This window comes from Rattus norvegicus, chromosome 8 (assembly GCF_021556685.1).
Source record: "Rattus norvegicus strain SHRSP/BbbUtx chromosome 8, alternate assembly SHRSP_T2T, whole genome shotgun sequence".
Taxonomy (NCBI): Eukaryota; Metazoa; Chordata; class Mammalia; order Rodentia; family Muridae; genus Rattus; species Rattus norvegicus.
Genome location: NC_141541.1, coordinates 85874766 through 85889059, shown reverse-complemented (window position 1 = coordinate 85889059; position 14294 = coordinate 85874766). Strand labels below are relative to the sequence as shown.

The 14294-nt window shown below is 40.9% G+C and overlaps 1 protein-coding gene across 39 annotated transcripts in view; it reads left to right on the top strand.

The window, feature by feature from the left end:
* Positions 1-324: 324 nt before the first annotated feature.
* Positions 325-14294, top strand: part of Mlip (muscular LMNA-interacting protein) — a 265581-nt gene continuing 251611 nt past the window's right edge. For all 39 annotated transcript variants that reach the window (XM_087563714.1, XM_087563705.1, XM_087563712.1 and 36 more), the window contains exon 1: positions 325-463. In XM_087563714.1, coding sequence (XP_087419840.1) covers positions 395-463 — 69 coding nt within the window. In that variant the 5' untranslated portion in view covers positions 325-394. The remainder of the gene's footprint in view (positions 464-14294) is intronic.

Sequence of the window (14294 nt, the reverse complement as noted above, 5' to 3'; positions counted from 1 at the left end):
GATCATCACATTTGTCCTTTTAATTGATTTACAAGGGCGGATCCTGGAGTGCTTTTACTCTGGTCCAGTGGCGTCTTCCTGGGTTTCAGAGAACCAAACTTGTTGGATGTTCTCCTGCTGAAGGGTTGCTTTCATGTTTAGTGACATTTATCATTATGTAGGGCCAGCTGCCTGACTTCTCCTCAGTGCTCTGTTTATGGGGTTTGAACATCTATAAATGGAAACACTAGCTAACCAGAAATTATCGCCAGGGCTTCTGATAGTGTCCCAGGCTCTTACAACATGGAATGCCCGGCATTATCTAACATGCAAGCATGTCAAATCAGTTTCTAGACAGAATCTGGACCTCTCTCTCTCATTCTCTCTCTTCCCACCTCTCTCTCATTCTTTCAACATGGAATTTGAAAAGCATGAACAAGGAAACGCACTAAAGAAGAACGAGAAGTTAGAGGAGAGAGTGACGGTAAGATGCCTGGGATTTTGCAAGCTCAGGTTTAAAATTTAAGTGACAGGGTGAGAGGTAAGCAGTCCTAGATTAGAAAAGCTCTTTCCCTGTCTCAGTTTCCATTTTGGGCTGGTCAATAATCTTGAAGTGAATGAGTTCTCTGGCTTTCTTGAATATGACGTAATAAACTGCTACAGAAATTTCATTCCTGGGAAGCGGGCGACTTCGATCTGAACGATGTGTTCTCCTTCCACTTTCAAAGCTGACGTTCTTTACTCTGAGCCTTTACTGCACTTGGTTTATTGTTTTACTGACTGATACTAGGAACAGTGAGCGTTTGAAGACAACTTCCTGGGGAAATACAAAGGAGATTCCCAAAAGAAAGTTTTATAGAATATTTCCATGTCTCTTGAAGTAAGTTTTATGAACTGAAGTTCACTCATTATAAAAATTTGGAAATTTTTTTTTGCCATAGAAGTTGTAAAAGCAGCACTGCTTTGACACTAAGCAGTTAATTGTAGTTAACCATATCAGTGTTACTTTCTGCAATATGATGTATATTATACTCTCCAATAGAATGTGCTGTGCATGGTTCACATCTTGCGTTTAGGTGGATAACTTGGTTCTCAAATTCACTGTGGTCACAGAGCTAATGTTAGAATTATTTATGCTTCATTTTAACAGCAGCAAGTGCGAATGACTCTAATAAGGGACAACTTTTATGAGTATATCATTCTGGATATCTGAAGATAAGGATTATACACTCCTAACTGATGTTAAAACCTTAAAAAAAAGCATTTTGACTTGAAAATTCTTGAATATCACAATTTCAAGATCTTAAAAACATTTTGGATAAAATATATGATTTTTCTTAAAAGACCCAGATCATCATTATTTTGAGAAACTGTGTAGCATAGACTGACCACAGACTACCTTCCTTTTTGACTTTATTGAAAAACCAAATGTAGGAATAGATCTTTTGAGTCAGAAATATCTGCATGAACGTTCTTGCTGCTCTGCTTCTAAGTCAAAAACTTAGGGATTTTGTTCAGCTTTCTGAACTTCAGTTAATGTGCTTGTAAGACAGGGAACGGTAATAACGAGTTTGAAGGGTTGTGTGAAAATTAAAAGGTGTAATGTGTGGAGGAGTCTCCAGCATTACCTCATTTTCATATTGTCTTGGCTTGATTTAGTTAAAAAGGACATACCCCAAAGACTACACAACACACACACACACACACACACACACACACACACACACACACACACCCCAAATGCACTCAGGCACTCACACCCGTACATACATGTATATACTCACAAACAAATTGTAAAAAGAAAAAGTTGAAATTTATTTTAAGGCAGAAAGAAAATCCAGATCCTCCAAGTGTAAACGCTGAGTGTTGTAACACCTTGGTAGAAAATACGTCACTACAGAGCTGCTGTGAACTAGGGTCAGCTCTAACCCGAGTTAGTTTTGCAAATAAACACAGTAGACCTGGGGAAAATGCACAGAGTGAAACGGATCTCTTGTTACTTGACATGATTTGATGCATTAACATCTCACTTTCTGGGAGGTCAGACCTTTTCACACGCCCCACTCTACCTTGAAAACAGTTATAAATCTAAAGTGAGCAAAGAAGTGTTTCCTTGGAGCGAGCTGCTGTCCCACAACTCATGGGCATGGCTCTGTGGCAGAGGCCTAAGGCTAGTCTCTGATTAATTGTCAGCAGACTGGAGGACAATGTGGCAGTGGATGAGAGAGCACAGGAGTCTTCCGTGTGCAGTGTGGGACAGAGGCACATACAAGAGCTAGTGTCTGGGGAAATGGACAGTCTGGCGAGCTTTCAGAGCTGGGGAGGTTGATATACTGATACCAAGAGAAGACTAAGTCATAGTCAGTGCTTACTGCATAGGACAGCTGGGAAATGTGTAACACATTGCAACATTGCAGAAAAACAATCAGGCCAAACATGGTGAACTTCTGCTTGTTCTGTGGATGCGCATCTAAGCATGTTAGTGGTTGGGTCACTCTTCTCTTTGTCAATGTCCACATTTACTTTAGTTATGTTGATAAAAATTATTTAAAAACATTTTCTATGGAGTTCACTTCATTTTGAAAATTATTCACTACACTTACTATAAATAGTAATGTTTCTTATACTTTTTTTTTTTAAAGGGGAGAATAGGTTTGTAAGGGGGAGATCTGTACCTTGCTTAAATTGAAGTTGCATTTCTCTGGATTTTTAATGAACAATGTTATAATATGTATCATGCCAGAAGGCAGCACACACAGTTTCATTTACCATTTTAAGTTATTATCTGCACGAATAAATAAGGAAACCACCTGCCCGCAGCATTTTGAAAGACAGAATTTATTCTGTTAGAAACAGACAAAATGGAAGTGGTGGTCCTAACTCTGTGCCATCCTATGGTGAATGAATTAAATTTCTACCTTTTTGGTATGTGTGTGTGTGTGTGTGTGCGCGCGCGCGAGATGTGGGTGTTTACATGCTTACATGTATGCGGATGCACATGCGCTATGTTTTGTGAATGTGGAAGGCCAAAGTTGATGTTGGATATCTCTCTCAGTGTTTTAGTCTACTTGACAGATTGAGGCAGAATCTGTAGCTGAACCTGGCACTTGCTGATTCCAGTTGGTCTGGCCTGCCAAGCTCACTCCAGAGACCCCCCCCCCATTGCTGTCTCCTACGGACTGTGATGGGAGGCAGGGACCCACCTATCTGACTTTGATGTGGGTGCTGGAGACTGGAGTTCCACTTGTCATATCAGGATGATAAACATTCTATCCATGGAATTATATTTCCAGTCCCATCGACTTTTAAATGTTGGCTTTTCTCTTCGCCCTGAAGTCGCTGCTGTCTGGCAGCCAACAGTAAAGATTCCCGGGTGCTACTTTCCTTTTCATCTAATTGATAATGTGAAAAATTCTTAAAAAAAAAGATCTTTCCAAGTTTCTACAGCTGTCAGTGCTAAGTGAAGCCATGCATAACCAGGTGGATATCATAGCAAACTTCCAAACACTGTAGTGAAAAGACAGTTTACGTGCATTTACAACTCCATCGTCAACCCCTGAGAAACCAGCTACGATGCATGCTGACTTCTTAGTCGTGGAACCTGTAAAGGCAGATAACACTAAAGCTAAGGTTTGTGGAAGGCAGTAGGGGTGGGGGAGGGGAGGGGCTATTTGTGTCCTGTTTCAGTGAGGTCATTTCCACCACCACAGATGTTAGGAATTTTTTCTCCTTGTCCTGTATTCTTAGGAACTCTGATTTGTTTGAATGACTTCCTCCAGAAGTGGGTATACCGAGGAACATTCAGAAAACACTACAGAAAGCACTTTTCGACACTTGTACTGATCATGCCTCTGTGGGACACATTGGAGCTATGTAGTGTCTTAAGCTAATGGATGAGTGTGATGTGTCTTAACATGCTGTCAGGGGCGGTTGAGCGTTCTGAAGAACTGTATGCTCTGGAATGTAATTAGGAGACCACATAGTATAATGGTAAGTTAGTCTTTTGATTTTATATGTCAGTTTATATGTGACTTGCATCTACTGGCACAGCAACTTCAAACCAGGTGTCACAAAAATCTAGAGCGTAAGGTAAATTTTGGAGTAGTTTAAAACCAGCTTTTCATTGTTTTAAAATTAAATTTATTTAATATGTGTTAAAAATAAGCAAAAACCAATGCACAATATCCTGCCTCTTGTTCAGAGCAACTCTTATTTACAGTGTATTAGCCAAAAAGGTTAGGCACATTTATAGTAATTGAAATCTTGAAATTAAAAAAAAAACTATTCCTATATTAACCAGTAAAAATATTCATGTACCTTAGGGCATTCTAACATAATGTGGTTTGTGGTAGAAAGCTATTAGCTCCTATTGTGTTATTGTGATGCGTCTCGAGAGACAGTCTGGTTGTCTGGAGTATTGAAGGTTCAGTGACATCATCTAACAATAACAAGGGAGCACGGGCTTTAACTCATATCATATTCAAACTTGTTAGATGCACAGCAAGGCCGCAGGTAATTTTGGAACGTCATGAATACTGTTTAGGAAAAAGGAGCTCTCTGGGGAGGTGAACAAGGCACCTGATGATTAGAATTCTAACAGACTACATGACATAAGAAGATGGAGACTTAAATTTTTCTCTTTATGTTTAATGATTGACTCGCTTTGAATTTAAAAATAACATATATTAGAATATATAAGTTTATATATTACCCCACAGTATTTTTAATCTAGAGAGAAATTCATTTTGATTAGTTTTGAATACAGTGAAAAGAAACAAAGTAAAGTATTAGTCATTGTGAGTAAAATGTAAACTATGAAAGATTATGCCTTTAAAATTGCCATAACCCAGGGAAATATAGCTCCTTAAGTAAAAGTCTTAACTCCATCAATAGAAGGAAAATTAATTTCTTTCTGAAAACAACCTTGTTAGCAAACAGAAAAGTACAGGAATAATGCTTCTGGTTTAATTCCTGATATGATTATCTGGTGACATTGTATTTTGTTGGGTATAATACAGATAGAAACAGTCTTAGAAAAAGCGATTTTCAAATCAATGTGTGTTTCTCAGTGGCTTTTTTGAATAAGGCAGAGAAAATGTAGAAAAGACTCTGTCTTTAAGAAGAGCAGCACACTAAGTATTTTATGAATAATAGGCATAAATTTTAATAGCTTGGGAATATTCTAAGCATGTACAACGTAGACATCCAGTTTCTCATATAAAATTTGTGGTCACAAGTCCATAATTATTCATTAGGATGTCTTACCAATGGGACAATTATAGAATATTTCATGGTAATGTATTTTCTCATAACATCTCCCTATTCATTTTTCTTTTTAACTGTGTCTTGTTAGAGTTAATTGCCATCAAGTACTCATTATTGAAGAGAGTCAATGAAAAGGTTTTGTTGCTATTATTTCCGGAGCGTTACTTGTTAATTGTGACATGAATGTTGCTTCTGATTTATTCAGTATTCCTTGCAGGAAACTTTCTACAATAAAAAAGTGGTAAATCTCTGAATGCCAGGTGGCGGCACTACTATTTGGTTTTTAACAAGTTAATTTTGGTGGCAGTCAACATACAGCAAAGATAAAACTACCCTTTTCATTGGTATGAGCTTAACTGTTCTGAAAACGTTGTTTCATTCATTTCTTTATTACTCAAAATGAACAAATGATTCCTTCTATGCCATGTGCTGCGATTTCACTGATAAAGATGCCTTGGGTGACCATTCTGATTACTCAGTGGGTGTGGGCTAACTTATACCTACGTTTCAATTCTCTTAGACTGTTGCTGTGTGTGTGTGTGTGTGTGTGTGTGTGTGTGTGTGCGTCTCATGGGCAATGTTGGGTATTCTAGTGTGGTTTAACAACGGGGTTGCTCCTTGTAACACATTTGAGTTGCCTACTTTGCATTTAACCCTCCTACTTGGCACATCCAGGACGACTCAATTATCATTGTCATTCATTTATTGGGTTCTTTTAACCAGCACTCTACAATAAGTACTAATATCCAAAATACTCTTTGGAAACAATTATTTTTAAAAACACAGATAGGCAGGTGCTACAGGAAGTCCCTCAGTAATTGTCCCTCAGCTAGCATCCACCCAAAGGGACTTCAGGTCAGGCTGCTCTGAGTTTCTGGACTCAGCGCCACTTCTGAATCTTAAGGAATGACATTGCTAACTTATTTATTGTTAAGTGATTTATTTTTATTTCTCAGGGAATCAAAAAACTCTCCGAGAACCCACTAAAGAAACAGTAGGATCGTTCCTTCTGCACCGGGAATGGGAGAGTTCCTTGACTAAGATAATGTTGTCTGAAGAAAGGAGACTTTGCACATCTCCATGAGCAGTTAAGGGAATTCTGGCCTTATTTCAGGTGAAGAGCTTCGTGCACTGTGAGAGAGAGCAAGAGTTACTTTCTCCGTGTTTCTCTTTCATACCAACAACCCCACCCTGACATAATTCTAGTCCCTTCTCTCTTAGGGACAGTAACAAGTAAATAATAAAAAAACTTGAAGAATTCATGGCCACTAAGTAAAGAAGAGAGGCTGTAATATCCTGTGAAGGGAGTGGGATCTGAAGTCCTACTATGCACCTGTAAAGGATGGTGAGACTGTAAAAAGGATGAACTGGGTGTTTTGATCCCATCTTCACCTGTCTATTAAAAATCCACATTAAGTGCCTGGGTGCAGAGGAGGACTTCCAAGTGCCGCTGACATGGTGGGTAGCTTCTTGGATCCTTCTCAAGGAGTCCAGCATTAGAAAAAAGTTGTGTTTAAGTGACCTTTGACAAATCACTTAACCTCTGCTTTCCTTATCTACAGAGTGAGAGGTTAGATTGGTTTTTCAAGGGAGGTTGTACTGTGTAGCATTCTATAAGTGTTTGAAAAATGTCCCCTTGCTACAGAGTCAGTAAATCCTTTGCAAATAGAAGCGATCTTGAGAAAGTTTATTTTTTTATATGCAGAATATGTTGGTAGAAGTCATTGCTATTAAATAAATACTTTTTAAAATATAAAATTCGCAGTTCAGTCAGTACTCATGCATTGAATTGCATATTTTTGCAATTTTTTTCTTTTTCTTAATAGATTCAGGAATTTGATCATGGGAGAACATTGTGGAATAATAATGAGAGGAAAATTTAAAGGTCTCAGTATTTGTACAGAAAGATCAAAATAAAATAGAATTTTCTCATAATATTGGGTTTTTTATCAGCAACGAAAACTTACTACACACAAGAAACTTGTTTTAAACGTCATTTCCAAAATGGCTTCTTCAGCCGTGACTCCTTCTGTTTTGTATTTTTTACACCCCCCGCCCCCACGTGCAAAGTACCTGACACAGATACTCTGTTCGCTCCCTGCTTTAATTTTAGCCCCTCTGCATCACAGCAGGTTGAGGGGAAAAAAAAAACCACGTAGAAGCACAAGAGTGGCAAAATCCTAGCCAGTGTTCGCGTTTCTTTTTTCTTGTTAACAAAAGCAAGGGCTGGAGACGGTTAGAACCCAGGGGGAGTTAAGAAGTGAAACTGATAAGGATCCAGATTTCTGCTTTCTGGTTCAAATCCAGTTCTCGAAGCCATCCAGCCTTTTGAGAACCACTGCTAATTAAAGCAGTGTCTGCTGATAATGTAAGTCCGGGAGACGCGTTTGAATGGCTCTTTTGATGTAGCTGTGTGTGATGGCAAATACAGAAGCGAGGCAGATGGATTGCAGGCTGTAACTCAGCTTTCAAAGTGACATTTAGAGCGCACTGTATGAGGCGGCTTGCGGGGGGAGGGGGTGGGGGGTTCAAGTCGTCTTCATGGGAATTACAATTATGTGTAAGTTCAGTCGCCCCACGCACGATTCCCCACAGGGGATAGGGATGAGGAATAGACTATCTTTGCGATGGAAATACATTGCTACACGACTTTCATGAAAACAAGGAGATGATTTTTCATATAATTTTTGGAGGATGGCTGTGGTTTAATTGCTGGCCTGTTGCAAGTGCTTTCTGCCTAAATATTTCCCTAGGGTCCTTTCGTGGGTTTTCTGAGTTAAGTGAGCCTTTCCTTGCATGGGTGGCCTCTGGGCAACAACATCCTCCCACCTCTCCACCTGGTTCTATAAAATAGGCCCCGCGCCTTTGTAAATATCAGGATACAGTGGTCCAGGGATCGCCCCGTGATTTTAAGCACAGACTTGATAACCTTCATCTTAGAAGATCAAAGGGCCAGTAGGATTGCTTTTTCAAGCCTGTTGTAATTTCTCCAGGGATAGCATGTCATAGTGTGAGGCTGAAGGCAGAAAATGTCAGCATGAATTAACAAGCTTATTGCAGAGAGTGCGGTTCTGTGGGCTCTGCCTGTGGGAAGTGAAATAAAAATCTTTGCCAGTCCTGACTGTTTTTGCAGTTGAGCTCAGCTTCTCAGCTGGGAATTCCTGCAGATTTTGTCAGGCTGTCTGCTCTGCTTGCCTATAGGTACATCCATTCCATCCATCCGTCTGTCCATCTGTCTGTCCATCCATCCATCCATCCATCCATCCATCCATCCATCCATCCATCCATCCATCCATCCAGGTGCATGCAATCATTCCTCAGTCTAAATGAACTCATTCATCCACAGGGACGGCCGCCTAGCTACTTCTACTACTGTGTCTGAGACGCAGAATGAGGTGACCCCCAAGACTTCCACAGAATCCTCTTGTAAGTTAAGCAGCATCATGGAGACTCTGTGGGATTTCTCTCCCTGACTGGGGCACCCTCAGGACTTAGAAAGTCCTCATTAGGGTCTCTTGCTTCAGCTCAGCTTCACCCCAGATCACTTCCACTTTCTTTTCCCCAGAAAATTACAGCATGGTTTTTCTTACTGACTTTCCTCTCCTGCCGGGTATTTTGGTTGTGAGTTTAACTTTAAAACTTCTTTTGAGTGGCCAAGAGATACATGCTTCATCAGACATCTTCAACCAGAAGCTCCTTGATTTATTAAAATATTTTTCTAAAAAAATCCTCTCTCTCTCTCTCTCTCTCTCTCTCTCTCTCTCTCTGTGTGTGTGTGTGTCTCTCTGTGTCTGTCTGTCTGTCTCCTCTCTCTCTCTCTCTCTCTCTCTCTCTCTCTCTCTGTCTCTCTGTGTCTGTCTGTCTCCTCTCTCTCTCTCTCTCTTTCTCTCTGTCTCTGTCTCTGTGTCTCTCTGTGTCTGTCTGTCTTCTCTCTCTCTCTCTCTCTCTCTCTCTCTCTCTCTCTCTCTCTCTCTCTCTCTCTCTCTGTATAGAATATACATGAGTGCACGTGCCTGCAGAGGCCAGGAGAGGGAGCTAGAGAGACAGGCAGTTTGAGTCCTGGTACAGTCACTGGGAACCAAACTCTGGTCCTTTGCAAGAATAGCACATGTTCTTAACCTCAAATCCATCTGCCTACTGCTCTGATTTATTTTTGTTAAGGGTTCTCTCAATGTTTTATTCATGTCGAAGATTCTTTGCAATCAATGGCTGATGAGTGTAAAATGGCATTTAAAATTTCTAATTGTAGGCTTTTGTTTGTTTCTTGAGATAGAGTAGTGATGTGTAGCTCAGGCTGGCAAGGACCTTGTGTATCGCAGGCCGGCTTTGAATACAACATCCACTTGACTGTCCCTATGGCTGGGTTGTCATAGGATATTCATATTCTCTATCAGGAAATGCTATGGTCACAATGTGCCTCCTCAATTCATATGTTGAAACTACTCGATGTGGTTCTACTGAGGACTGGGGTCTTCAGGTGAGAAGGTCTAAACTGTGTGGAGGTGCGAGTCTAATTAAGCTGTGCGGTTGGAGATCTGATGAGTGAAGTCAGGATCTTGTTAAAGACTTTGAGGGAAATGAGACAGGATAGAGCAACTGTCCTTTTTTACTTTTTTCCATTTATTCATTTCTCTATGCGAGGACATATGGAAGTTTCCATCTCTACTAATAAATAAACCAAGCCATCTCCAGACGCAACACGTTTAGTGCCTTGATCTTGAACTCCAAACTGCAGGACGGTGAGAAGGCAAACTCCGATGACGTATGTTTAGCTTCTTAGTCATGCAACACACATGGACTAAGGCATTCTCAGCACCATGTGAAACCATTCTGTGAGCTATGTCATGTGGCATGCCAGAAGCCATAGATCTCAGAAGCTCGCACTCTATTTTCATGTCTTGGATTGACTCCTCCATTTCACCATCTCTCATCTCTTTGAGTTGCTGGCCGTGGCTATAACCATTCTCTAATTGCTTGGTATGTTCTTTGCCTCTTCTTTAGGGGCCTTTATTATGGGATCTGTGCTTTTCAATGGTGATATGATAGTTTTTAAAATGATGCTTTTATTTCCGAATTGGGATTTATACATGGGGAGCTACTGACAGCTACTAGTTCCTAGGAGAATGACAGTCACTTTTCTCAAAGGGTGTAACCTCTGGTAGGTAGACCACTCTCCAGTGAAGACCACATGTCCAAGAGTATAAGAGCAGTATGAACTATAGTTGATGCATGAAGGGAGAAACAAAAAAGGATACAAGTTGGATGGGAGGGGAAGGGATGGGTAGGACCAAAGTGTGTTGCACCGAAGTCTCAAAAAACCAATAAAAGCAAGAAACAATGTGGGTGGTGTAACTGAAATGATCCATTTTAGAGGTTTGCAAACTGACTTGTGTGGCTGTGATGTGCACATGGTAGTGCCCACCTCACTATGAGGTTTTATAGGAAGGGGTGAGGAGGAGGGGGGAGAGATAGAAAGCATCCTAGAGCAGATGTGAGTGCACAGAACGTTTGAAAGATCTCAAACACACAGTGAGCAACACTGCTTGATTCAAGCCATTTTCTACAACGCTGAGGATCAAAGCCACACCGAGTTACCCTCCCCCACCAGCTCTCAAAGAGGGTCAAGCCCAGATCCTATTTACTCACAGTGTCTTCATTTTTCCCTCTTCATCTACCACTTCTCTGCCTTTTACACGATGTTTTCCCAGGAAATGAACATTTCTCGTAGTCTTATTTTAAAAGTTTTCCTATGAAATATACAGTCTAACGAAGAACACAGGTAAGATTTCCCCTCCGTAGCTTTCCTGAAGTGTAATAGGTACAGAGACCCAACCATTCAACAATATGCTTTCAGGCAGGAAGTTTTACCCTAGAACATTCTTAGAAGCAAAGAAATATACATGTACTTAACTGCAACAATGCTTTGCAATATTGTTCATAAAAATAATAAACGTGGTAGAAAGTTGCTAATCTATGACAGCAATGCCTAAGGGGATTCGGGAGCATGGGTGTACCAGACTATGTTTTTATTATTTTGCTGGAGAATACAGCTTTTCTCCAAAGTAGAAGCATCATAGATCACCCGTGTCACAGACATTAGGTATTTGCCCAGGATATCCCCATTTGCCAAACTGTACAAATCATTCTTTCTCTTTTTATTTATTCTCTGATACAATACATCCCAACTGCAATTTCCATTCTCTACATTCCTTCCAGTTCCCCCACAAATGCTCTCTCCCCCAGACCTCCGGTTCCTCTGCGTCTCTTCAGAAAAGAGCAGGATTCCCAAGGATGTCAACCAAACACAGCCCAACTAGATGCAATAGAACAAGCCCTCATATCAAGGCAGGATGTGGCAACCCAGTAGGAGGAAAAGGGTAGGAAGAACAGGCAGGAGTCAAGGACAGACTCCACCCCCCACTGTTAGGAGTCCCACAGATACCCCGAGTTAAACAAGCACAACATATATGCAGAGGACACGGCACAGATCCATGCAGACTCCATGATTGTTGCTTCAGTCTCTGTGAGCCCCTGTAAGCCCTGCTTAGTTGACTCTGCGGGCCATGTTCTCCTGATGATATCAGTCCCTCTGCCTCCTATAGTCCCAACACTGCAATCTTAAGTGTTTACATTAGGATAATTCTGTGAGATAATTTTTATTTTTCAATTTTGCTGAAATTTCAAATAGCTGAGGATAATTATTTTGGTAATAAGCTCATATTTTGATGGCTGTGCTGATTGATGAGAGTGTATTGGAAGGATTTCAAGGTCATCTGAGACATGGTGTGGAATTCATCTGGCAGCAGGTCTATAGAGGCCTTGAGGGCATTTATGCTTCTGCCTGTGTAAGGCCAGCCACCTGGAGAATGCAAATCTCCTTAAGGTTAGGGACCTTGTGTGCTTGGTACTTTATTATCCAAGTCAATGTGGACTGGTACTCTTAAAACTTTGAGCTGTGTAGACATGACATACTCTTAAACCTCAGACACATATGAAAAGCTGGCTATTTGGCACATTTCCAGGACTGTTTTCAAAGGATGTTGAGGAGTCTCAGGAAGAGACATACCCTGAGGGAAGAGAAAGATGGGATACTTAGGGTTTTGTTCACGAAAAGCAGTGATCCACAAATATGAGAGTTGGCTTCTCATTCTGATTGCTCTCCAGCTCAGCCTCTCCAGTCATGGCTATGAGTACACACTGAGTTGTCTTTCATAGAATCTCCATAGGATGTGAAGAACCAGAATACAAGTATGCTTGATGCTGTGGCATGGGAGAGCGCTGGACACCCTTGTGTGGATTGATGGCAGCAACTGTGGCATTGGCAGCATCACAGGCTATTGGCACTAGCAGTCGCAGCACCAGAGAGTTATGTGAAAGCGATCCAGAGTATGACACAAGAGACACAGCAATTCCCATGTGTTTGCCAATACACCCATCAGAGAGGAATGATGAAGTACAGAGATCATGAAACTTTCTCTTACTGTGTAAAATTGTCTATGGAGATGTTTTTATTACAGCACTTAATTTTTTAGTTTGTTTTTTTGACAGCTTCATGTACACATAATACTCAGCCCTCCTTCCTCTCTTATGCCCCTCACAGTCTCTCTCCAACATTCTCCTTCCTCCCTCCTACTCTCCATCCCATTTTTTTTTGCTTTGTGGCCCAATGGGTTTAGCCAGTGCTACTCTTGTGGGCATGAATGTGGAATTCTCTGCTGGAGCATGAGTAACTCACCAGTGGATACAACATTCAAGACAATGACTTCTTCTCCATCAGCCCTTGACTGCCCTTTGCTCCTCTCTGTGTGGGAAGACCCATGAGCCCCACTCTTCATCCATGACTGAAAGTTTGCAGGCTCATTCTTGTCTAGTACCTATGCGTGCATGTGTAGTTTTGAGTTCATAACCACCATGGCCATGGAATACCCACAAGACAACATTTCATTGCCTTGCTATGCATCTAGCTATCACGTTCTTTCTGTTTACAGTCTTTGCAGTGTTCCTTGAAGTTCGTACCCAGTGATGTGAGTGTCCTCATCAATGCTGAGCATGCAACAGCCATTTACTTTCAGCACCATGGCCAGCCACAAATCTAAATGTTAATTGTTAATTACTGCTTCCTGAAAAGGGACATTTTAAAAATTAAGGCCAAGGACAGTACTAGCCCATGGGTATAAACATAAATATTTAAGAAGCTTTTTGACAAATGTTCATCAAAACAAAAATAGTAGCCCCCCTCTCCCCCCAACTCATATCTATGACTTCTCTAGCCTTTGAACCCAGGCACGAACTCCCTTCAAATGGATGAGGGTTCAAGTTCAATCAGAGAGCAATTTATTACCCCATGAATAGTCACCACTATTCATACCACTATATACAATACCACTATTGTATTATTTAGTACCTCTTGCTTTGTAGCTGGCATTGTACCACACAAGGTTGAAAGGTGAGGAAGGGTACTGTTTACTGCTCCTCTCCCCTTATTTCCTCAATAATAACTTTTGGCCAGTTTCAGCTAGGTTTCTTTGTATTCTTCAACCAAGGTGTGTGGTATTTTCAGCAATAGGATCTTACCATCCTGTTTTGAAAGCAATCAATGGCAATGGCTATGACCTCTACAGTTTTGGAGGCCACTGTGGCCTTCTTGGTCAACAGGACCTAGGGAGGTGTCCCAGAACTAACACTGTGAGTTTCCTTTGATAACCCCTGGCCTCTGGGATAAGCATTGCTCACCCATGCAGGACACTTATCTTCAAAGAAGCATTTTAAAATTATTTTATTTTTAACTGTGTGTATTGTGTTTCTGTGTGTGTGTGTATGTACAAATGAGTGTGGGTCCCTACAGAGGCCAGAAGAAGGCATTGGATCCCCTGGAGTTGGGGTTACAGACAGTTGGGAGCCACCTGACATTAGTGGATCCATTTCTAGCTCTCTGCTAGAGTAGCAAGTGCTGCTAACTAGCCACTATCTATCCTACTTCCCCAATGTCTTTTTCTTTTAAAAATTCTGCTTTTTTTAAAACTTGGCTTAAAAATGAGTTGGTTTTCATG